General features: G+C 48.5%; 1 protein-coding gene across 6 annotated transcripts; it reads right to left on the bottom strand.

The window, feature by feature from the left end:
* Window positions 1-1,758: 1,758 nt before the first annotated feature.
* On the bottom strand, window positions 1,759-22,924 carry LOC308638228 (uncharacterized protein C19orf47). Of its 6 annotated transcripts, none has more exons than XM_081275474.1 (11): window positions 22,798-22,924; window positions 20,991-21,107; window positions 18,484-18,535; window positions 13,860-13,947; window positions 13,649-13,763; window positions 12,853-12,934; window positions 8,749-8,886; window positions 7,084-7,236; window positions 5,354-5,424; window positions 2,737-3,085; window positions 1,759-2,040 (listed from the first exon to the last, which is right to left on the bottom strand). In XM_081275474.1, exons 2-11 carry the CDS (start codon window positions 21,033-21,035, stop codon window positions 1,943-1,945), a joined length of 1,191 nt encoding a protein of 396 aa, XP_081131600.1. In that variant the 5' UTR covers window positions 21,036-21,107; window positions 22,798-22,924; the 3' UTR covers window positions 1,759-1,942. The 6 variants fall into 6 exon arrangements, with proteins under 6 accessions (XP_081131600.1, XP_081131601.1, XP_081131603.1 ...); XM_081275475.1 differs by having other exon boundaries at window positions 7,084-7,233; XM_081275476.1 differs by lacking the exons at window positions 1,759-2,040; window positions 22,798-22,924 and adding an exon at window positions 19,634-19,728 and having other exon boundaries at window positions 2,078-3,085; window positions 20,991-21,049.
* Window positions 22,925-22,986: the final 62 nt, after the last annotated feature.

Here is a 22,986-nt window from a genome sequence, read left to right as displayed (position 1 = left end):
ATCATGTCCACCCTCAACTAAAAAAAGTATAAATAAATAAATGGAATCACTGTCCTAGGACCCTGCCCCCATCCCCAAAGGGTCATGTTTCAAATACAGAATGGAGGCAAAACAGGGTCAAGGTAAGGATCCTGGAGTCAGCTCCCTGAGGTCAACCCATCCAGGCACATGCCAGCTGGCTGAGGCCTTCAACAATATACTCCCCTCTGTGAGCCTCTATGAAAAGCAACAATGACAGAACTTACCTGTGGTGCAGGTAAGCCTTCTGTGGTAAGTGAGCTAGGTGTGTTTTTCTATCATTGTAGTTCCTATTACACATCAAGAAATGACAAGGACCAGGGGTGTAGCTCAGTGGTAAAGTGCTTGTCTTGCATGTTTGAGTCCACAGGTTCAATCCCCAATACCACAGAAGAAAACAAATTAAGTAAAATAAAGATATGAGGTCTAGTCTGATTATCACTGGCTCTCTTAGATATCCTCCAAACCCCTGCCCCCTCCTGGGTGACTCCTTTACCAGATCCTGTCCTCTCAATAGGAAAAGGTCCACCAATTCTCCTCCAGGGACCTCCCAATCTCTCTGCTCTTACCAGCTGGTATCACCGGGCCTTCGGCTTTGGCTCCAGCCTGCAACCTACCCATTGGGAACCCTAGCAGTGCCTCACTCTTAGCATGGTCAGAACAAAGCTCCCTGATCCCCAGCCTGCTCTCTCTCCTGCCTCCCTGTCTCTGCCAATGGCTATTCCCCAGCAGCTCAGGGGTAAAGTCTGGGTGGGACGATGATTCCCTTCTTCCAATCAGCGTCTGCTGCTGTACTTCCAAAGTACACCCTATGTCCACTGTTTTCTCTGCTCCCCCACTGCCATGGTATCAGGCAGGTCACCTTCATTCCCTGCCTGGAAACCTCAGTGGTCTCCACCTCTGCCCTCCCAACAACGCACTCTCCTCACAGCAGCCAGTGCCACCGACTGTCATACACGGCAACTCAGTTCATCACTCCCCTGCTTCAAACCCTCCAAAACTCAGAGCCCTCAGCCCCATATCCACATTCCTCGCCCTGCGTCCCAAAGCCCCAGAGCATCTGCTTCCTGTCTACCAGCCCCCATCTCATGGTAGACAGCTGCCCCTCACTGGCAGCCCCGTGGTCTTCTTCATGTTCCTTGACCCACCTCAAGGCCTTTGCCCCTGCTTGTCCCTGTGCTAGAATGTTCCTACTGAACTTCACAAAGCCACTTCTTGTATCCCAGTTCAGTCAACATGTCACCTCCTCTGAAAGGCTTTCTCATCCCATATACCTACAGTGGCCCTGGTCTCTTTCTCTTATCCCTCCAATTTTTTGGACAGCACCATCCTGTAGCCACCTTCTCCCTCATTACAGAGGCTGACCATGCAACCAGGACCCTGGCCAGCCCTGCCCACCTGCTAGAACAGGCGGGGGCTGCGCAGAGTGAGGGGGTGAACAACTGAATCAACAAGAACTAATTTCCTCACAAATGGAGCCCACAGTTTGAAGAGCCACCAACAGGCACAGTGGCAGAAACAGGTGGAATTGTGGAGGAAGGGCAGAGTGGCAGAATAGTGGCAGCATGTTGGGGGAGGAATGAATGGTGACTGTGACCATTACTCCCTCTACTCGAGGCCCACACGTGTGCAGGAGCTTGACCTTCAGTGACGGAGCCCAACCCTTGGCCAGTGCCCCTACCCCACACTAGGCTTGCAGTGAACACCCTTAGCTCACCCTGAAGGAGGGGAGAGAAACGGTTTGGAAGTCACAAAAATATATTAAATCAGCTGTTGTCTTCTCTCTCCAAACTGGCCTCCCTTCCCAATGCCCACCACCCACCACAGACTTTTAGAGAAAAAGATGCCCAGGGCAGGAAAATGGAGGTGCCCCAGCAGTAGCCCAGGGCCTGGGAAGTCCCTCCAGCCTGGGCGTGGAGGGCAGCTAACAGTCTCTACAGGCTCGACGCCACCGTCGACGAGGGGGCCGCTGGGAGGCCGGAGGTGCAGGAGGGTCAGGCAGGATGCAGCGGACAGTCGGGCCTTGCCACAGGGACAGAAAACAGAAGAGAAATGAACAGAGTGAAGAGGAAAAAAGAGAGGAGTTACAGCAATGGGGAGGGGCAGAGGAGGGAGAAAGGCTGGGTGCCAGGAGAAGGGAGACCCCCGGGGGACACCCACTTTGAGCGTGGGCAGGGGAACAGGGAGCTAAGGAGCTGGAGTTTGAGGCAGCAAGTGCTGCTAAGAGGGAGGAAGGGGTCACAGGAAAGATGATGGCACTTGGCACTTGGAAGAGGTAGAAAAGTGGATTCTGCCAAGGCCATGGCCAGAGAGCAGAGAACAGAGGGCAGGAGAGAAGGGAAGTCCCATAGCAGGCAAAGCCAGGCCAGTGACCAGCCAGACCAGGAACTATGGGCGATTCCCCAGAGTGCTCAGGCCCAGTGTGAGTGCCTGAGGGAGACAAGCAGTGTCACCAGGAGCTGGCAGGTGGGCGGACAGGCCCTCGAGGAAGGCTCTGAAGGGACCAGGAGCCTGAAGAGGGGCCGGACACAGGCCGGCAATTCTGCCATCTGCACCCCGCCCCGCTCATGGGCTAGAAGGTCCTGCGGCCCAGTCTTTTGAACACGCTCACAGTGCCTGCATGGTCCATCTGGGCACCAAGGCCCTCAGTGGAGCTGCTCCCCCGGGGCCCCACCAGAGTCCTCTTAATGGTGACCTTGACCTCAGCCGAGGACTTACTCTTGGTGCTTGTGACCTGGCTGTCCTGGGCCTCAGGCACAAGGGTAGCCTTGCCCAGTCTCTGGATGATGCTGACTTTGGACAGAGACTCCGGCTTCCTCTCCAGCCCAGGGCGTGAGGAAAGCGTCAGGCGCCGTAGTGTTGGGGCAGCCGTCGTAGTCATTGAGCTTGTGGCCTTGGCTTTGACAGTCAGTGCTGGCTGGGGACTGGCCTTGGCTGGGCCCCGTCCTAGCTTCTTCAGGACCCCAGCATACTGCAGGACAGAGCTGCTGCTGTCGTTGTCGCTGTCCCATGCCAAATCCTCATCCATCTCTGGAGTGGCCCCGAGGCGACTGAAAACTCCCGTGGGCTGTGGACATCAGAGATAGGACAGTGAATCATGTAGTCACTCAACACACTGCCTTCCTGGAACTCAATGCTGGAAGAAACACCCATCAGTCAGATGGTGGTGACAGCATGGGGTGGAGATGACAGGGAGTAGGAAGCCCAGAGAAAGCACCAGACCTTGCCTGGAAGTTCAGGAAGGCTCCCTGGACAAGGACGTAGCTGGGCTGAGATCTGAATAGTAAAAGAAAGGGTCCAATAAGCAGGGAAGGAACAGGGTGTGCCGCATAGAGGGACGACATGGGCGGGGTCTACAGATGAGCATGGGGAAAAGTCACTTGGTCATTTATTCAGCAAATATATCTTGAGCCCCAACTCTGGGGCCTGGCCCTAGACCAAGCAATGCTGGGGATACAGAGCAGTTCCAGACCTGCTCTCAAGGGGCTCACAGTCCAAAGTATGACAGCAATAACTGCAAGTATAGGGCTGGGATTGTGGCTCAGCAGTAGATTGCTAGCCTAGCACGGGTGGGACCCGGGTTTGATCCTCAGCACCACATAAAAATAAAGGCATTGTGTTGTGTCCACCTACACCTAAAAAAATAAATATTAAAAATAAATAAATAAATAACTGCAAGTATGACAGTGAGGTGTTCTCTGAGGAAGAGTATGCCAGGGTTATAAGCACCTCAGTAGAGCAGATTCCCACTCGGAGGTGTGAGCCACCTGGGAAAATAAAAGTCTAAAATAATCAGTAAGAAATAAAGACAGGGGCTGGGATTGTGCTCTCCTAGCCAGTGTGAGGCACTGGGTTCCATCCTCAGCACCACATAAAAATAAATAAAATAAAGATATTGTGTTCAACTACAATTAAAAAAGAAGAAGAAGAAAAAGAAAAAGAAAGAAAGACAAAGCCAGTCAGAAATCAGATTTAAAAGGGAGTGCCTGATGGGTCTTCCAGCCCAGCTAGGAACTGGAACTGAACAACTGAAAAAGGCCCCAATCCTTTATTTAAGGGGAAGGATTCAAAGGCAGGGATCTTGAGGTAAACAGGTTATTGGGTGCTCGGCATGTTATGCCCATCTCCCCACCTCTGGGTGGCTGTGTTTGATCCTGAGGCTTTCTCAAACTGGGAAATTTCACCCAGGAGTTCCCAGAAAAGCAGCTTCCCTGCCTTACTGGCTCAAATAAACCCATAATTTATACAACAGAAGAATGCGGGAGGGGAGGAGCTAGGGGCAGCTCAACCCTGCTTAGAGTTCAGAGGGACTCTAAACTCCATCTCCACAGACAGGCACCCTGCAGGATGGATGAGCACAGCAATGCCTCCACCTGGCTGGACCCCTCAGCCACATGACCCTAAGAGTGATTATCATCCCAGTGGTAAGAGGAGGTGAGAAACAGCCAGAGCAGTGGCACCTGGTGAGCAAGGGAGTGAGGAAGGAGAAAGAGCCATGGACCCACAGTTCAGCAAAGGTGACATCGGCTCATCACACACCCATGCCCTTGCACCATGCAGGGATTATCTGACTCATGCCTCATGACCACCCTTTGAGCTGGTACTGTATAGATGAGAACCTGAGGCTTAAGTGAATGGCCAAGGTGACATGGCCAGCCACAGCGCGATCCAGGGTATGCTCCAAACCATACTCCATGCCTGGGACCCAGGGAATTGCAGCCCACTACAAGACAGTGGGCTTCGTCACAGGGACAGGGAAAAGCCTCAGAGGGGTTTCCAGCAGAGGAGGAAGCCAGCCCATCCTGCGGGCAGCACACCCTGCTGTTGGGGAGACAGGGACTGGAGGGGGTTAACGGCAGCTGTGTGAGACCAGTAAGGAGGCTGTCACCCCATCCAGGCAGGAAGAAGTGGCAGCAGAGGTAGAGAAAGACAGTGACCCAATTCAAGGACTAATTGGAATGGAGGAGGGGGACATCCATAAGAAGGGGTCCTAGAAGAGGAATGACTTTGGGGGAAGATGCTGAGGACAGTATGGGTTGGTGGGAACAGAAAACGACCGGCAGAAATCAGGACACATTAGGACTGGACTGGAGAGAGAGAGAGAGAGAGAGAGAGAGAGAGAGAGAGAGAGAGAGAGAGACAGGTAGACAGACTACAGACAGACACGGGGGCAGAAGACAAAGGGGAAAGCCACCCGAGCAAAGAAGGGAGCAGCCTGGGAAGGTGGGGAGCCCGTGCTGGGGCCCATAAGGGGCGAGATGCAGGAGCATCAGGAACAACATCCAGGAAGACAAGAGCTTTCAAGCCCCATGAGGCTCCACCTTTGCCAACTCACTTTATTCCCCGTCGTCGTATCTGCCTTGGTCTCAGCACCAAGGCGGTCAAACACGGATGTTCTGTGGACACCTGTGAGGGAAGAGAGGCCATGAGACAGCACCTGCCCAGCAGCCCTGCAGGCCTAGGGCCAGGCTGAGCAATGTAGACCCTGAGGCAGGAACGACAAGGCCAGCAGACTCTAGTCAGCTCCACTACAGCCGAGTCAGCTGTACACCCGCACTACTGGCTACTGTTGACCCTCACACCGGCTAGAGTCAGTGTGGGAAAGATCATCGCAAACTGACACCCTGACACCCCAGACTCCTTACTCCTTAGTACAAATTCATGAAATGTGTGTAAGGAAAGAGTCCTTAACTCCTATTTGTTCCTTTCTCTTTGGGGATCATGGGTCCTAGGAGACTCTGATGAATGGTAATGAGTTCTCTCAGCAAATAATAACCTAAATCTCCACCAACGGAATGTTTACCAAATCATGTTCACAAATACTATGGAAATAAATGGCCATTAAAACCGAATGAAGAGTATAACTAATTAGAACAAATTTTAAAAAAACAATAATGATGAGGAACCAGGCACAGTGTACACACCTGTAATCCCAGAGACTCAGGAAGCTGAGACAGGAGAATCACAGGTTCAAGACCAGTCTTGACATCTTAGTGACACCATCTCAACATAAATTTATTTTTAAACACATTTTTAGTTGTAGATGGACAGAAAACCTTTATTTTTATTCATTTTATTTTTATGTGGTGCTGAGGATTAAACCCAGTGCCTCATACGTGCTAGGCAAGTGCTCTACCACTAAGCTAAAACCCCAGCCCCCAACATAAAATTTCTAAAAGGGCTGGAGATGTGGCTCAGTAGTAGAGCACTTAGCAAGCATGCTTGAGGCTCTGGGTTCAATCCCCAGTACCAAAAATAAACAAATAAATAAAAAAGTAAGATGATACTATTTGTGTTTAAAAAGAAAAAAATGTCCATATGTAGCAGATACACACAAGTTCACAGATGTTACCCTAAACAGGTTAACAGCAACCATGGGATACAGAAATGATGGGAAAGTCTTTTTACTGTATGATTCTGCCCCATCTGAAAGTTTTTCTATAAGAACAAACGTAACATTCTTCTATTCTTTTGGTACTGGGAACTGAACCCAAGGGCACTTAACCACTGAGCCACACAGCCACATCCCCAGTCCTTTTTGTAAATTTTGAGACAGGGTCTTGCTAGGTTTCTTAGGGCCTTACTATATTACTAAGATGGCTTTGAACTTGTGATCTTCCTGCCTCACCCTCCCAAGTCACTGGGATCACAGGAGTGTGCCATTGTACCTGGCCTCAAACACAACATCCTAAAACAATGCTACCATAACAAAGTACATCTCCATGCTACCAGCCCCCACTTGCACTGACTCTCAGTCTAACTTCCCTGGCTCACAATGACAATGCTCACTTTGGGGCACCTGCCCTCACTCAGGCAGGGTCATTCACTTCACAGGCAGCCATCACTGACTCCTTGCCCCTGCCCCTCAGGTGCCTGGCTACACTAACTGCAGGACGACAGGACACAGATGATGTGTTCCCCTCCTCTATGGCCACTGTTGCATCTCCTTGGCCCAAGGTCCCCTAAGTTCATTAGTCTACTTCTCAGCCCCCACCTGCAGGCCATGATGGGTGTTGTGCGACGTAGCCAGGAGACCCACAGTCTCCAGGACACATAGGCCAGTACCTTTTGCCGCCTGCTGCTGCTCCAGGATCTTGCGGGTCCGGGGGGTGGTACCCTTGGGCATGTTGATGATGTATTTCCCCTCCATCTCAGCAGTGACGCGGCGACGCTTGGTGGGAACAACCAGGCTTTCCTCCTCCCTGCGGGCCAGAGCTGCTAGGGGAGGGTTAGGGTTAGACTTTAGGCAAAGGGGACATATGTTCTTTATTTCCATATTTGCATGACTGGACCCCTTATTGGCCCCATCACCACCAACTGAGCCCTGAAGAACTCAAAGGTCTGGGTGTCACAAGGTCACAGAAGCCACTCGGGATCTCCAGACATCGGAGGCACCCAGGCTCTCTGTGATTCACCCAAATCCAGCCCAAAAGCCCTCAGATGGGGATCCTTCTGGGTGAAGGGAAGGGTCTACACTTTCACAACTGTGCTCCCCCCCCCTTTTTAATGCTCACTTTATGACAACTAATAAAGCTGTATATGTATCACTTAGGCATTGTGTATAACTAAATTACACTTCAATTAAAAAAAAAAAAGAATTCCTCAATGTGTCAAGAGGTGAAAGAGCCAGTCACCATTATTTCAACACCTTATAAACTAATGGTAGCCTTCTTATTTGTGGCACACATATCAAGGCCCAAAGAGGGCAAGGCTTCCAAAAAAAACCAGGCAAAGGGGAGCCCATGTGGGAAGAGTACGATGGAACTGGCCTGGGAAACACACAGTCCCCCCTGGGCCTCAGCTTCCAAGTGCCTATGACACCACACTGTGGGGCCAGGGCCAACCAAGGCACAGGAGTAGGGCAGATCTTGGTGTCCAAAGGTTCGAGTCCCACTCTCAGCTCTCAAGGTGAGACTGGGAAGAGGAACACAGGGCAATTGTGGAGAAGCCTGAGGAGGCTGCCCATGGAACATGAGGGGCAGAGGTCCACTGTTAGAAGGAGGCCGGAGAGGCATTGAGCCAGAGCATGCAGAGGAGATGCAAGAGATGAGTCCAACCCACGCAGGGCTCTAGGAGACCATGGGACAAGGGTGGGCTTCATTATCAGAAATGGGAAGTCCAGAGGGTTACAGACACAGGGTTACAGGCTCAGACTGACAGCTGGAAGGAGGCAGTAGGTTCTTTACCTTTGACGAAGGCACTAAGTATAGGGTACAGCACTAGTGGGGCTCAGTGAATGGCTGCTAAAAAAGACTGAGCCACTGAGTGACAAGAGCAATGCACCTGCGCCAACATGCCATTGAGCACTTCCCACCATCCTCCCAGTTGGAGATGTGAAGTGAGCCCTACAGAGGTGTGGTGACTTGACCAAGTTCACAGAGGTGATTTAAGTTCAAAGGTTTTGTAGCCCCTGTAGCCTTCAAAGAACCTTGCAATATTTTTTTTAAAGAGAGAGTGAGAGAGGGGAGGGAGAGAGAGAGAGAGAGAGAGAGAGAGAGAGAGAGAGAATTTTTAATATTTATTTTTTAGTTCTCGGCGGACACAACATCTTTGTTGGTATGTGGTGCTGAGGATCGAACCCGGGCCGCACGCATGCCAGTCGAGCGCGCTACCGCTTGAGCCACATCCCCAGCCCAGAACCTTGCAATATTGGGGATATGACCCCCCCCAATACCTCTGTCAACACATATTCACCTCCAGCTCTTCCCACCACCTGCCCAAGTCCCTCACCAGCAGCCTTGGCACTTTTTGCTGCCATCTTGTTGGACACAGTGACAGAGATCTTGGAAGTGCTGGTGTCTGACCGTCTGGCGGGAGTGCTGGGTGGGGAGTCTCGGTTCAAGCTGTTGGCGATCATTCGGGAGGCAGCTGAGGGGAGAAAAGAGGGGGGTCCAGTCAGGTGGGGCCCTGGGAGGAAGGCCTGAATCCAGCAGCCTCAGAGCCAGAGTGGAGAAGGCTGGCACTGGACAGCACAAGGAAGGGGCAGCCCGTGTCACCCTGTGGCCGCACTCTCCTCATAATAGGGATGCTTGGAGGAGGGCTTCACTTTCCCTGTGAAGTTCACCCCTCCCAGGGCCCTGGACCTGACTCGTTTCCACCACACCTTGCCCATCAGGTGTCCAGCCCTGGGCTGAGCTCACTCCTCCCCTCCCCACGCTCCTCAGCTGTGCCAGTCTCCAGGATCTTCCTCACCTGGCAAGCGGGAGCCTCCTGGGCACTCTCTGTTCCTTCTGGCTAGAATGCTGCTCCCCAAGTACTGATAGGCTGGCTTTCTCTTCACTCAGAACTCCTCTCAGGTGGCAACTCTTGGTCAGCACCCATCACCTCTATCACCCTGACCCACACTATGCTTTCTTGTTCTTGTAGCCCTCAACTCTGCTTGACAGTCAGTTATATCTGTTTACTGGTGGACTCCCCCACAAAACCAGGAGTCTGTGAGGAGACATGGTCTGCTAACTGCAGGGTCCCCAGTACCTAAAGTGGTTTCTACCCTTCATACGTCCACAGTGAAGTCTACTGAAGAGATGAACCCATTGCTGAAAACACCAACATGCCCAGAAAGGAACCTCTGTGAACCAATTCTACAGATGAAGGATCGGGACTCAGGGAGCGGAGTAACTCAGCCAGGCTCCTGAGCAATGTGGGTCTGGCTCTAGTTGTGCTGGGGCAAGAAAGAGGTGGCCTCCCTCTGGTGATGGGTGGGCAGTCTCTGGTAGTCTGTCGCCTGTGAAGCAGGAGCGGGGATGCCTGGGGTGCGAGGGTGGGAGCTGCAGCATGCCAACAGGAGGGCCGGCCCCAGAATGAAGAAGGTGGTCTTGCCTAGGGTTTGTTGCTGCTAGCTCTAGGGCATGGGTTTCAAGAGCTCTTGGGGAGCCGCTGCAGGGGAGGGAAGGGAGAAAGTCTTCATGCTGCCATTACTTTCTGATTAGTCCCAGAAGCCTCATCTCAACCCCTACTTTCTGCCAACTGGCTTTCAGATTGTGTGTTGATGTTTTCCAGGTGCTAGGGATGGAACCCAGGGCCTTGTGCTTGCTAGGCAAGCACTTTACCCCGAGCTACATCCCCATTCCCAGACTTCAGTATTTTGTCTCACTACCCTCCCAAAGTCATCTTCTTTTCCTGTAGGGACTTTCTCTCCCATAATGACCCTCAATGAACTGCTATAATTACCTATTGCTTTTTTTTTTTAAATAATAACTATAACATATAGAAAACTAAATTAAACCTACCCAGACCATTTAACAAAAGATGATCCTCACATACCCAGCACCCAAGTCTGGAGGCAGAGCAATATTAGTTCCTCAAAGTCCTAGGACTAGAGCTGGGCATGGTGGTGCACACCTATAATCCCAGCAACTAAGAGGACGAGGCCGGAGAATTGCAAGCTTGAGGTCAGCCTGGGCAACTTAGTGAGACCCTGTCTTAAAATAAAAAAGTAAAAAGGGCTGGGAATGTAGCTCAGTGGTAGAGAAACCCTGGGTTCAATCCCTAGTACCACACATGCACACACAAATGTCCTGGTCCTATCAGACTGCCTCCCTCTCTGGAAAGAAATGCCTGGTTCCAGCCCTGGTCTCTTCTCTGCTAAGGCTCTGGTATATATCCAGGGTCAATTTCCCAGAGACATCTCTCCAGCTCTTCCTTCAGCTGGATGGGGTGGCGTTATGACCAGCAGCTACAAACTCTTGGGCTGTGTAGAATCTGCCCCAGGAGAGCCTCCACTCACAGCATTGTACCTGGCCAGGTGCACCATGATCACCATGATCACCATGACCTTTTATTCTACAATAAAAGGAAAGCAGCTGAGACGGCCATACTTTTTGTATTGACACAGAGGGAAGTATATTGCCGACAGAGGCCAGGGACCTGCTGCTTTATCATCATGACAGCTAAGCACTGTTTGGGTCTTGGCTCCACTGAATTTTTGCTTTATTTTCGTTTTGAGACCGTCTCTCATTATGTTTCCCAGACTGGCCTTGAACTGCTGGGCTACAGCAATCTTCCTGCTGCAGCCTCCCAAGTTGTTGGACTACAGGCATGCTCCAGTCTGCCTGGTTTTCCATTGAAATTGAGTTGAGTCAGGATGTCAGAGAACAATGAACTGTCCTCCCTCCTGCATCAGAGAGACACACGTGACGGATACTAGGAAGTGCATACAAGTGATCTTAGTGGGAATGCTGTTTGGAGAGCTCTTCCACACCCTTTTCTTTCTTTCTTTGCCTGTTACCCCTTCTCTTCTTAATTGCCCACTTTCTTCACTAGTTCTTAAGTATATGCGTTCTCATTTTTTAAACTTTGTTTTGGTAGTACTAGGGACTTGAACCTAGGGCCTTGCACTTGCCAGGCAAGTACTCTGCCACTGAGCTCCACCATCAGCCCTTTTTATTTTTTGTTTTATTTTATTTTATTTTTTAAATATTTTTTTAGTTGTCAATGGACTTTATTTATTTATATGTGGTGCTGAGATTCGAATCCAGTGCCTCACACGTGCTAGGCAAGCGCTCTACCACTGAGCCATAACCCCAGCCCCACTTTTTATTTTTGAGACACAGTCTCACTAGGTTGCCCAGGCAGGCTTTGAACTTAGCATCCTACTGCCTCAACTTTCCAAGTAGCTGGGATTACAGGTGATGCACCACCACACCTGGCTAAACTTAAACTATTAACAATATTCAGAAAGGTATAAAAATATCCTCATTAAAGATTTGAAAGACTGGGCTGGGGATGTGGCTCAAGCGGTAGCGCGCTCGCCTGGCATGCGTGCGGCCCGGGTTTGATCCTCAGCACCACATACAAACAAAGACGTTGTGTCCGCCGAGAACTAAGAAATAAATATTAAAAATTCTCTCTCACTCTCTCTCCTCTCTCACTCTCTCTTTAAAAAAAAAAAAAAACCTAATATAATTTAAAAAAAAAAAGATTTAAAAGACTGGCAAAACTACTCTATGCTATTAGAAATCAAGGCAGTAATGCCCCAGAGAGGGGAAGTGACAGAGAGGACTTCAAGGGGGATTCTAGGAGGCTGGTCATGTTTGTGTTTCTGCATTTGTATGCTGGCAACACGGGTGTCCTACACATAAGTCATTCAGCTGTACCATTATGATCAAACCTTTTTCTGCATATATGTTGTGGGACTATTGTAAAAATAATCACCGATTTGTTCAGCTTCCCTGAATTCATGCCTTTGAGTTGGCGCTGCCTACAGTGATTCTGGCCTTAGCACAAAGTGCTTATGCTGGCCAGTTGGGAAGAGCAAATATTATGCAAGCAGAGACTAAAGATGTGCTTTACACATATCTGGGGTCTGACCCTGCCTCAAAACAATAAAAAGGGCTGGAGGTGTAGCTCAATGGCAGAGGGCACCCTGGACTAGATCCCCAGTCCTGCAAAAAAGAAAAGAGGGCCTGAGATGGCTTTGCTTCTACCTCTTAGATTGCTTTTGGGCACCCTGGAACATGTCCACAGTGAATAAGAACACACTGTAAGAACAGCCACTCACTTCCCAGTTTATTTCTCTCCCTTAAAGAGGGCTGCAGATGGCTGGGCACTGTGGCCCATGCCTATAATCCCAGCAACTTGGGAAGCTGAGGGAGGAGGCCAGTCTGGGCAATTTGGCAAGATCCTGTCTCAAAATAATAAAAAGGGCTGCAGGTGTAGCTCAATGGCAGAGGGCCCCTGGACTAGATCCCCAGTCATGCAAAAAAGAAAAGAGGGTTTGAGATGGCTTTGCTTCCACCTCTGCAAAATTCAAAAGTGATGCGATGGATAACCAGGTGTATCCTCTTTGCTGACAGAGTGTGAAGAGGAAAAGAGGCCTGAATAAATGAGACTCACCACTAGAGGCACCACGGCGAAGTTCTCCTGGGAGCGGGCTGGGGCTGCAGGGCACTGACTCAGTGGCAGCTTTACACATGTTCTGTAAAAAAACAGGCACCTGGGTTAACACAACAGAACCAGGGACAGAGATCCGAGCAACATGGAGAAGGATCAGAACCTGACTGCCAGAGAAGGGATGTTCAAACATTTCATTCGTGACCAGGAAAATGCACCATGCGCACCCAAACTGAGGGACATCCCACAAAGTATCTAACCAGTACTCTTTAAAACATCCAGAAGAGGGCTGAGGATGCAGCTCAGTGGCAGAGTGCTTGCCTTGCACAAGACCCTGTGTTCAATACCCCCCCCCAAAAAAAAAAGTGTCAGGGTTGGGATTCGGGTGTAGCTCAGTGGTCCAGCACTTGCCTGGTATGCACAAGGCCTTTGGTTCCACCCCAGCACTGCAAAATCAAAGCAAAACAAAACAAAACCCTGCTGTCCTGGGGACAGATAAAGTTCTAGAAATAAATGATGATTATGGGGAACGTACGAATTCACAATAATGATAAAAGTTAGAACCTTTACTGAGGCTCTACTTCAGGCAGAGTACACTGTGCTAGCCTAACACAGCCACACTTCAGGATAGGTTTACCTCTCTGCTCTTTATAGGCAGAGAACATAAGACACAGAGAGGTTAGGCCATAAGTTAATGTCACAGAGCAAATGGCTGAATCAGCTTCAGAACCCAAGTCCCCCTGCTGTGCTGCCAGGTCTCCTGCTAGATCTGCAACTGCCCTCCATGCAGAGCACCCACCTGGCGGTGTACCACCTTGGCATGCTTTAGGATGGCAATGATGTCACCCACCACAGTCACGCCCAGCTCATTCATGATTTCCTTGTTGAGATCTAACAGCATGCTCTTTTGGATCCTGCAGGGGAGGGTCAGCAGTGAGGCCCAAAGTGGGCCAGCCGGCTCCCTGCCTCCCCCCACCCAAGATCAGCCCTGTCCCCTCAAGTCACCTCACCTATTATCCACAAACATCACAGCATAATTAACAGCAGGTCCTGGAGGAATGCCAGCTTCCTTAAAGAACTGGATCCACTCAGAGGTGGCTGGGGAGTTGAACAGAGCTTGTTATTCTCGTGATTCTCTTGAGGGAAGAACAGCAGCAGAACCCCAACGGCAATGGCTCCCTGAGATTCAGAGCGCATCACCTGCCAGGCCACCCGCTGAGTGCACACACCAAGGAAGGAAGCTGTCCCCTCACCACCTGACTTAAACACTATTGAGATTCCCCCTCCTTTGATTCCAGGGAGGAATCAAAACCTAGGCTGGAGAGGTTGGGCAACCCACCCCAGGGCACAAAGCTAACCAGGAACAGAGCTCCCAAGCTCTCCACCTTCTCCTCACAGCTCTGCCCTGCCCTCAAGCTGCCACAGCATTGCAGGCACTTGGTCAATGACTAATTTGCAAGACCTGGGATGAGGGGTTCTCTTCCCTTCCCCTCCCCAGGCCCACAAGTTTCAGCAAGATCCTACCCGCCACAGAAGCAGCCCTGCCTCAGAAAGAGGCATGAAAAGAACCAGCATAAGCTTTGGCTTCTGGGTTCAAGTCTCAACTCTGCCATTTCCTGCTTGACTAAGGGACTCTGGGCAAGTCAACAATGCTCAGTGCCTTGTTTTCTTCATCTATTAATTTGGGAAAATACTGTTTACTTGGGACAGTTCAGGTTTTGTTCCAAGCACTGGGAGTACCACAGGGGACAAATTGAAGTCTCTGCTCTTGTGGAACTGACATTTTATTGGTGGCATCACCAACATCCTTGGATCACTGTGCAAACTCAATGAGAAAAATCAGATAAAGGCCTTCAACTGGTGGTTGGCCAAAGGATCTCCTCAACCCATGTCATCTTTTATATTTATTATTTATTTATTATTACCATTACTACTGGTCCTCCTCTCTCCTCTCACCACCACTAAACATGAAGCCGGGCTGGGGGTGTAACTCAGCAGCAGAGAGCACTTAGTATGCTCCGGGCCTGAGTTCTATCACCAGAGCCAAAACAAAACAAAAACACATGGAGCCACTGGCAGACTGCGCCATGAAGCATTGTTATACCTAAACTTCTTTTTCTGATCCTGACTTGTCAGGCCAGGTGGAAGATAAGATCAATGATCCCAAGGGCTGGGGGTGTGGGTCAGTGGTAAGGCAATTAAAGCTCTGGGTTCATTCCCAGCACTGCAAAAACAAAAACACACAACAAGACCAATGGTTCCTTGCAGGGCGGGCTTAGTGGCTATAATCCCAGCAGCTCAGAGAACTGAAGCAGGAGGATCACAAGACCAGATTCTGCAGTCTAGGGAGGCCCTAAACAACTTAGGAAATTCCTGTCTCAATATATAAGGGCTGGGGATGTAGGTTAAACACCCCTGGGTTCAATCCTCTGGTACAAAAAAAAAAAAAAGTGGGGGGGTCCAAGTAGACATTTTCTTTTTCACATTTTAATACCTCTAAAATAAAGATCTACCTCATAATTGATGGTGTGCCAGTTTCACCAGCAACTTCTTTCTCGTGGTGATAATAGTACACCTAACAATCCATGCTATTTTGAATTAGAAAAGATTTGGGCCAAGTACGGCAGGGCACGCCTGTAATCCCAGCAGTTCAGGAGGCTGAGGCAGAAGGACTGCATTTGAGGCCAGCATCAGCAACTCAGTGAGGCCCTAAGCAACCTAGCAAGACCCTGTCACAAAACAAAACATAAAAAGTGCGGGGGATATGACTCAGTAGTTACCCAGTACCCAAACAAAAAAGATCTAGTATAATTTCACTCATTTTCCTTTTAAAACAACTGAAGCTTAGAGTGGAGAAAAAGACACAATTAGGATTAGGTGTTTTATGGGTGGCATGCAGGACTCAGGCACAGACCCCTAGGTCACATCTTGCCAAGGAGGACCCTGCGCAGCCAGTGTCTTTCAGTGGCCTGAGCCCTGTGGGGCTAGAGAGCAGACAAGGCTTCCTGACCTTAAGGCTCCCTCCACCAGCCCACAGGAAAAGGGAGCTGTTTCACTCTTTTGAACAGGCACTACCCACTGGCCAAGACTCAGGGCTCTGGGTGCCATTAGCCCACAGTAGGCAATGTGTCTATGTAGCAAAAAGTACCACATAATGATTCCATTTCTACAAATGTCTAGAGCAGGCAAATTCAGAGACAGAAAGTAGATTAGTGGTTGCCAGGAGCTGGGAGAAAAGAAGTGGTGACTGCTGATGGGCATGAGGTTTCCTTGGAGAGTGATAAAAAGGCTTTGAAATTGACTGTGGCGATGGCTGTACAGCCCTGTGAATAGAGAATGTAAAAACCATTAAATTTGTATACTTTAAATAGGTAAAATGTCTCATTCATGAATTGTATCTTAATTAATCTATTCTTCAGCAGCGAAAAAGCATCACATAGGTTGGAAATAACTCTCTGCCTGAGGAAAATCCTGAAATTTTAACCATAAGATTATTGAAAACCAGTGTCCAAGGAACTGCAAATGTCCCCACCCAGCACACATCATCATCTCACATATTACTAAAAAGGAAAACAAGCAGCCAATTAAACTGTCAAAAGCCGCTGGTTGTTAAGTTGTAGCCCCACTTCAGAAATGTTAACTGAGCAACAATGTATCTAGGAATGGGTGAGCGGGTGTTTGCTATACACACCAGGAGGAGACAGATACAAGAATATACATGGCAGGGCTGGAGTGTACTTCAGTGGTAGAGTGCTCGCCTATATGTGTGTCGCTGGGCTTGATTCTCAGCACCGAAAATAAATAAATAATAAATAAAAGGTCCATCAACAACTAAAAAAAAAGTTAAAAAAAAAAAAAAAGAAAGAAAGAGCTTCAACCCTTGATGGTGGCATTATGAACATACTGTGTCACTTAGTGAAGTACTACACAGCAGCGAAAAAGAAAGGACAACAGCTATGTTTGGCCACAGAGATGACCCTCAAACAAGGAAGTCAGACACCAAAGAACACAGAACGGAAGACTTCATTGCGTAATTTCAAAATCCAAGACTGGGGCTGGGGGTGCAGCTCAGTCAGTGGTAGAGTGCTTGCTAGCATGCACTAGGTTCAATCCCCAGCACTGAAAAAAAAAAATCTGTAGAATAGGAGAGTGATAAAAAGTCTGTAGAATAGGGGAGTGATAAAAAGTCTGTAGAATAGGAGAGTGATAAAAAGTCTGTAGAATAGGAGAGTGATAAAAAGGTTTCTACTGGTGAAACAACTACACAGAGATAGAAAGATAAGGAAATATGTCCAGAAAAGATCAGAGAGTGGTTTACTCCACCTGGAGGAGTGGGTAGGACCAAGGCAGGACCCCGAGGCATCTGAAAATATTTCACTTCTTGACAAGGATGGTTAGAGGGAGTTTGGTTTTTCAATCATTCTATTGCACTATGTGTAAGCCAAAAGGTACACAAGTCAATAGATTTTCTTAAACCAAACACTCCATGTAACCAGCACTCTGACCAAGAAAGAAAATATGCCCAACATCCCAGATCCCCCTACTGCCACTATTACCCCTTCCCAAGGGCAATAACTACCTTCTAAAATCATGGATTGGTTGTGTCAGCTTCTATGCTGTATTTAAATGGGATTATAATTATTTCAGATATTTGCTTTTTAATTGTTTTAAAACCATGGGAGGGCTAGGGTTGTGGCTCAATGGTGGAGTGCTCACCTAGCATGCATGAGGCACTAGGCTCCATCCTCAGCACCACATAAAAATAAAATATTGTGTCCACCCAAAACTAACAATATTAAAAAAAAAAAAAAAACATGGGAGCCAGGTGTGGTGACACATCCCTGTGATCCCAGTGACTCAGGAGTCTGAGAGGAGAATCTCATGTCTAAGGCCAGCCTCAGCAATTTAGAGAGACCCTCAGCAACTTAGCAAGACTCTCTCAAAATTAAAAATTAAAAAAAGACCAGGGAGGGCTGGGGATATAGCTCAGTTGGTAGAGTACTTACCTTGCATGCACAAGGCCCTGGGTTCAATCCCCAGCACAAAAAAAATTAAAAAAAAAATAAAATAAAATAAAATATAAAATAAAGGACCAGAGAAGTACTCCTGGGTTTAATTCCCAGTACCAAAACAAATATCATGTTAATGGGTTTCCTGTACTTCACTATACGTATAGTAAATCTCAAGATTCTCCAAAGCTACCAAGTAATTTCTGTGTCTGGGCAATCCTGAAATCAGAGTGTAAAGAAAATCAGGTGATACAGCTCATGAAAATAACAAGAGTTAACATTTGTTGAGATCATATGACCAAGAAATGACCTGCGGTAATCTCCAGAATGCCAGGATGCAAGGAGTATTATGATCTCCATTTCACAGTTAGAAAACCAAGGCTCTGAGAAGCCCTGTAGGAGATCTGAAAGACATCATACTGCAAGTTCTTTATGGCTAAACTACGCAGTCAGTAGATCCAGATACACAGAAGGGGCAGGCAGCCTTGAACTGGCCCCAGCCCTGCCCCCCACCTTCGTCAGAGTACAGCTGTTCCTGCCAGTTTCCTTCCCTCCCTCCCCCTCCCAGCCATACCTCAGAAAGGGCAGTGAGGAGAGGGGGCCATCCAGAGAAGGACAGACTCACCCATAGTCACTGAGACCATCGTCTCGCTGGGCCAGACACTGCTCCCTGGAGCCTGGAACAGAGAATAAAAGAAGGCCCATGAATCGCCACCCTGTGAGCACAAGTCCCTCTCCCAGTGCCGGCCGGCCTGCCTGCCTGCCTGCCTGCCTGCCAGAGGAGCATTCCTGGGCTAGGGGCTCACAGTCCAGGAATAGCCTAGAGCAACTGGCAGAACGTCAGCTCAGACAGAGCTGCCACCACAACTATCACTTGTGCCTGGGACAAGTCACAGGGACAACAAATGTCCACAGCTCCGATCCCACACACCTCAAAGGTCTGATTAGAACAGGGACAGAAAAAGACACTTCCTGCCCCCAAATCTTCTTCATAAATGCGGTTCACTCACCCATTTACACATTGTTTACTGAGAACGTACTCCGTGTGAAGCACTTAGAATACTGAGATGAACAAAATATGGACCCTAGCATGTGCAGAGACAGGGGAGTGAGACGAGAGTCAACAAGCAAAACAGCTCACAGTGCAGAGTGTTGGAAGCTACCAGTGTTATGGAGAAAACATGTAGGGCCTGGGAGGGGACGGTCGCAATCTTCAATTGGATGATCAAAGAAGACTAAAGTGACACAGAGACCTGAAGGAGGGGAGGGAGGAAGCTGTGTTTTTTGTTTTTGTTGTTGTTGTTGTTTTTCATATTTATTTTTTAGTTATAGATGGATACAATTTCTTTATTTATTTTTATGTGGTGCTGAGGATCGAACCCAGTGCCTCATGCATGCTAGGCGAGCGCCCTACCTCTGAGCCACAACCCCAGCCCAAGCTGTGTAGTTTTACAGAGAAGGTCCAGTGAGTTCAGTGCCCTAAGACAGGGGCTCTGCTGGCAGGTCTGAAGGATGAGGAGCCAGTGTGGCTGCAGTGGAGCGAGCCAGGACAGCAGGAGCCTGGTCAGAGAGGTGGGGGGCCAGAGAGGAAATGGAAAGCCAATTTTCACTTGGATAAGACCAGCAGATGCTGAAAGGTGTTATAGACACATCAGCACCAATGGAAACTTTCCAGGCATGAATGGCAGTGTTGAAAGATAACTAAAGGAAATGACTTTCTCATGTGCTACCTGCCTCCGGGACCACCTGGCCACACTGTCTTGGGCCAAACTTACTTCCTCTCTTCCATCTCCTCTGCCCTCTCAATTGACTCTGCCCTCTTCAACCAGGCCCAGTTCCAACACTGATGCTTCTCCCTCATCTCTCCATTCTGAGGGTAAAACAGAGTGGTCAAGAATAAGGACTCTGGAGCCAGGTATGGTGGCGCGCACACCCGCAACCTCAGCAACTTGGGAAGGGAGGCAGAAGGATCACAAGCCTCAGCAACTTATGGAGACCCTCAAAATAAAAAATAAAAACGGCTGGGGAAGAAGAAGAAGAAAAGGGGGAAAAAAAAGAGTAAAGACTTGAACTAGACTGCAGGGGGTTCAAATCCAGCTGTACCACTTACTAGCTGTGTGGCCTTGACAAGTTACTTCTGCAGTCCAGTCTCAGGATCCCCATCTGTGCACTGGTGTGGCTGGATGTTACTTACTCTAGAGGACTGCTGTGAGGGCAAAGTGGGCTATGTACCAAGGCCTGGGAGGGGGCTGAGACTAGGCTTGGTGTATACTAAGTGGACTGGGAAGGGCTCCTCCTGGCCTCATCCCCTGGTCTCACAGTCAGCCTTCCTCTCCATCAGGTGCTTTACCTGTGTCTCAGTTTTGTTTAATTTTGAGTTGGGGGTCTCACTATGTTGCCCAGGCTGGTCTTGAACACCTGGGCTCAAGTGATCCTCCTGCCTTACCCTCCCTGAGTAGCTGGGACTACAGGCATGTGCCTCTGAACCCAGCTTGCCTCCTAGTTTCTACACAGGATGTCACATGAGCCTGTAATACCTATCTCCCATCATCCTCCTGGCAAGTTCTTCTTCCCTCTGTTGGCTGTCCCCTACTTTGTGATGCTTTCCCTCAGTTCCCACATGTCAGACTCTCTCCTCTTCCCTGGCCTTTTCTGACTTCTGCTGATTCCATGATTGACGAACATGACCAGACATCATTTTGCCCTGCACCTGACACTCATATTCACTTTCCCTTCTAGATTTTACCATGGGACAAAGATAATACAATATGCATCCCTCAAAGAGCAGGGCATGGGGCTGAGGTTGTGGCTCAGTGGTAGAGCATTTGCCTAGCATGTTTGAGGCACTGGGTTTGATTCTCAACACCACATACAAATAAATAAAAAATAAATAAAAATCCACTGACAACTAAAAAATAAAAATAAATTAAAAAAAAAAAAAAGAGCAGGGCATGGAAAGATGTCAGCAACTCACAAACCAGCACTAACAGCATCAGGACCAAAGTTAAGCATCATACTGATTGCCTCGCAATAGCCTCATGAGCAAAGACCATTATTAGCTCTATTTTAATCAATCAAAAAACTGACTCATAAGGAGCAGTCATTTGTCAAATGTCACATCTAGCAACTGACCTTACTGAGATTCAAAAACAAGTTCTCCTTGATTCCGATGCCCATGGAGTAAGTCCTTGTGAGTGCTTCCTACATGCCAGGAATTGAGTATGTAGTCAGTGACTTCTCACAGCCAGCCTAGGAAAAAAGTAAAAATGAGCTAAAAAGTAAAAAAAATTTAACATGAAAGAGGTAGGTTTAAGGTTCACACAACAACACACAGCAGGGCCAGGAACTGAATTCAAACTGTGGTTAATGCCAAACAAGGTATTACTAGCCAAACAAGGTATTACTATGAGTCTGTCCTTGCAAGATCTTAGCTAATGCTTATCTGAATCCTTTAAGTATTGGTATTCTTCCCCATTGCTGTGGAATTCCCTCTTGGACCCAATTACCTTTCTCTACCACCTTAAAAGCCACTTCCAGTGCATTCTTCAGAGTTGAAATTTAACAAAATAGAAATTTTTTACATGGCAGTTCCCAAAACTCAATTAAATAAAAAACCAGATTTCATGTGCTAAGCTCTTAGATTTAGATACATATCCCAATTTTACCTCTTCCCAATCCTGGGCAAGTGGCTAAATCTTTCTGGAACTCATTTTTCTCAACTGTACAATAAGAAAGAGTATCTATTGCTAAAGGTGTTAGAGGGGTTAAATGAGCCAATAAACTCAAAGCTCTTGGAACAATACTCAGCAAGTGGTAAGTGTGCCTTAAATAAAATAAATCTTCAGTAAGCTAGGTTCAGGGTGGGACACATCAGCTGCATGCCAAGACTTTTGACCAGAGGCTGAGGCAGAAGAATTGCAAGTTCAAGGACAGCCTGGGCAACTTTGCGAGACCCTGTCTCAACATAAAAAATTGTAAAAGAGCTGGCACATAGCTCAGTGGTAGAACATTTGCCTACCATGGGGTCCAATCCCTATTACTACCAAAAAACAAAAACAAAAACAATTTGATGGAGTCGATGGGATTTGAAAACATGGACTCATAGAACATAAATTATCCTCTTTTCAATTATATTCCATTCACTGTCTACAATTTAATGGGCTGTTTTGTTTCCATTGTATTTCAGATTTTTTTTCCCTTTCTCGTGGCAAGCAAGTTAGGTTTCCATTAGAACAGAAATGTGAATTCCTTCTCAAATGAATGACAAAGGAACACGCAACAATCATTTTCAAGAAAAATAAAAATCTATACTACAAGACTGGACAAAATTGGCCAAATAATAAGTGGCAGAATGTCGATTTTCCCAGATGCGGTTCTGTTTTTCCTACTGCTGTCTCTGAGATTCCTTCCTCCTTTTTATTGGAATTCCCAGCTACACCAATGACTCCCTGAATCATTATCATTATAGTCCCAATCTACTGAGCTCTTGCTATGCTAAATGCTTAACATACACGTCTCATCACAATCTGCAAAATGACCATATGATATTGAGACTGTCAGCGCAGGAAACTGCGCTTCAGGGAGGTGAAGGCACGGGCCCACTGCCACACAGTGGATCTGGGACTGGAATCCAAGTCAGTAGGATTCCAAGTCCAACAATCTCTTACGCCCAACGCAAACATCACCAATGCTAACAGTGGTATAGAAAGGCAGGGAGCACTAGGTACAAGCTCTGAGCTAGCGGCTGTGGCCTGCAAGAGCTCACTTTGCTCACCTCTGAAGCGGGTGCTACAGTTCTATTCGGACCCCCATTCTACAGAGAAGGAAACCGAGGTAAAGAGAAAGAAATCACTCGGGGTCTCCCAGTGGAGCCCGGTACTCCCTCCTATCCCACCGCATCCGGCCCAGGTCCACCCCCCCAACCCCGCCCTCGCCTCACCTGGCCCACCGGCCCTGCGCCCATTCGAGCAGCCGGCCCACCCTCCCGGCGGCGCCAACTGTCAGACACTCCTCCTTGGTCCCGGATCCCCGCCCCGGAAGCCCGCCCTCAACACCGGAAGCCTGACTGACCGCTCGCGACCGCTCTAGCCCGCCGGGCCGCTACCATCGAGAGTGCGGCGGGTGGTCA

Source organism: Spermophilus citellus (assembly GCF_964194105.1).
Source record: "Spermophilus citellus genome assembly, chromosome: 18".
Taxonomy (NCBI): Eukaryota; Metazoa; Chordata; class Mammalia; order Rodentia; family Sciuridae; genus Spermophilus; species Spermophilus citellus.
Note: the sequence above shows the minus strand (reverse complement) of the source record. Positions and strands in the feature narration are given on the sequence as shown.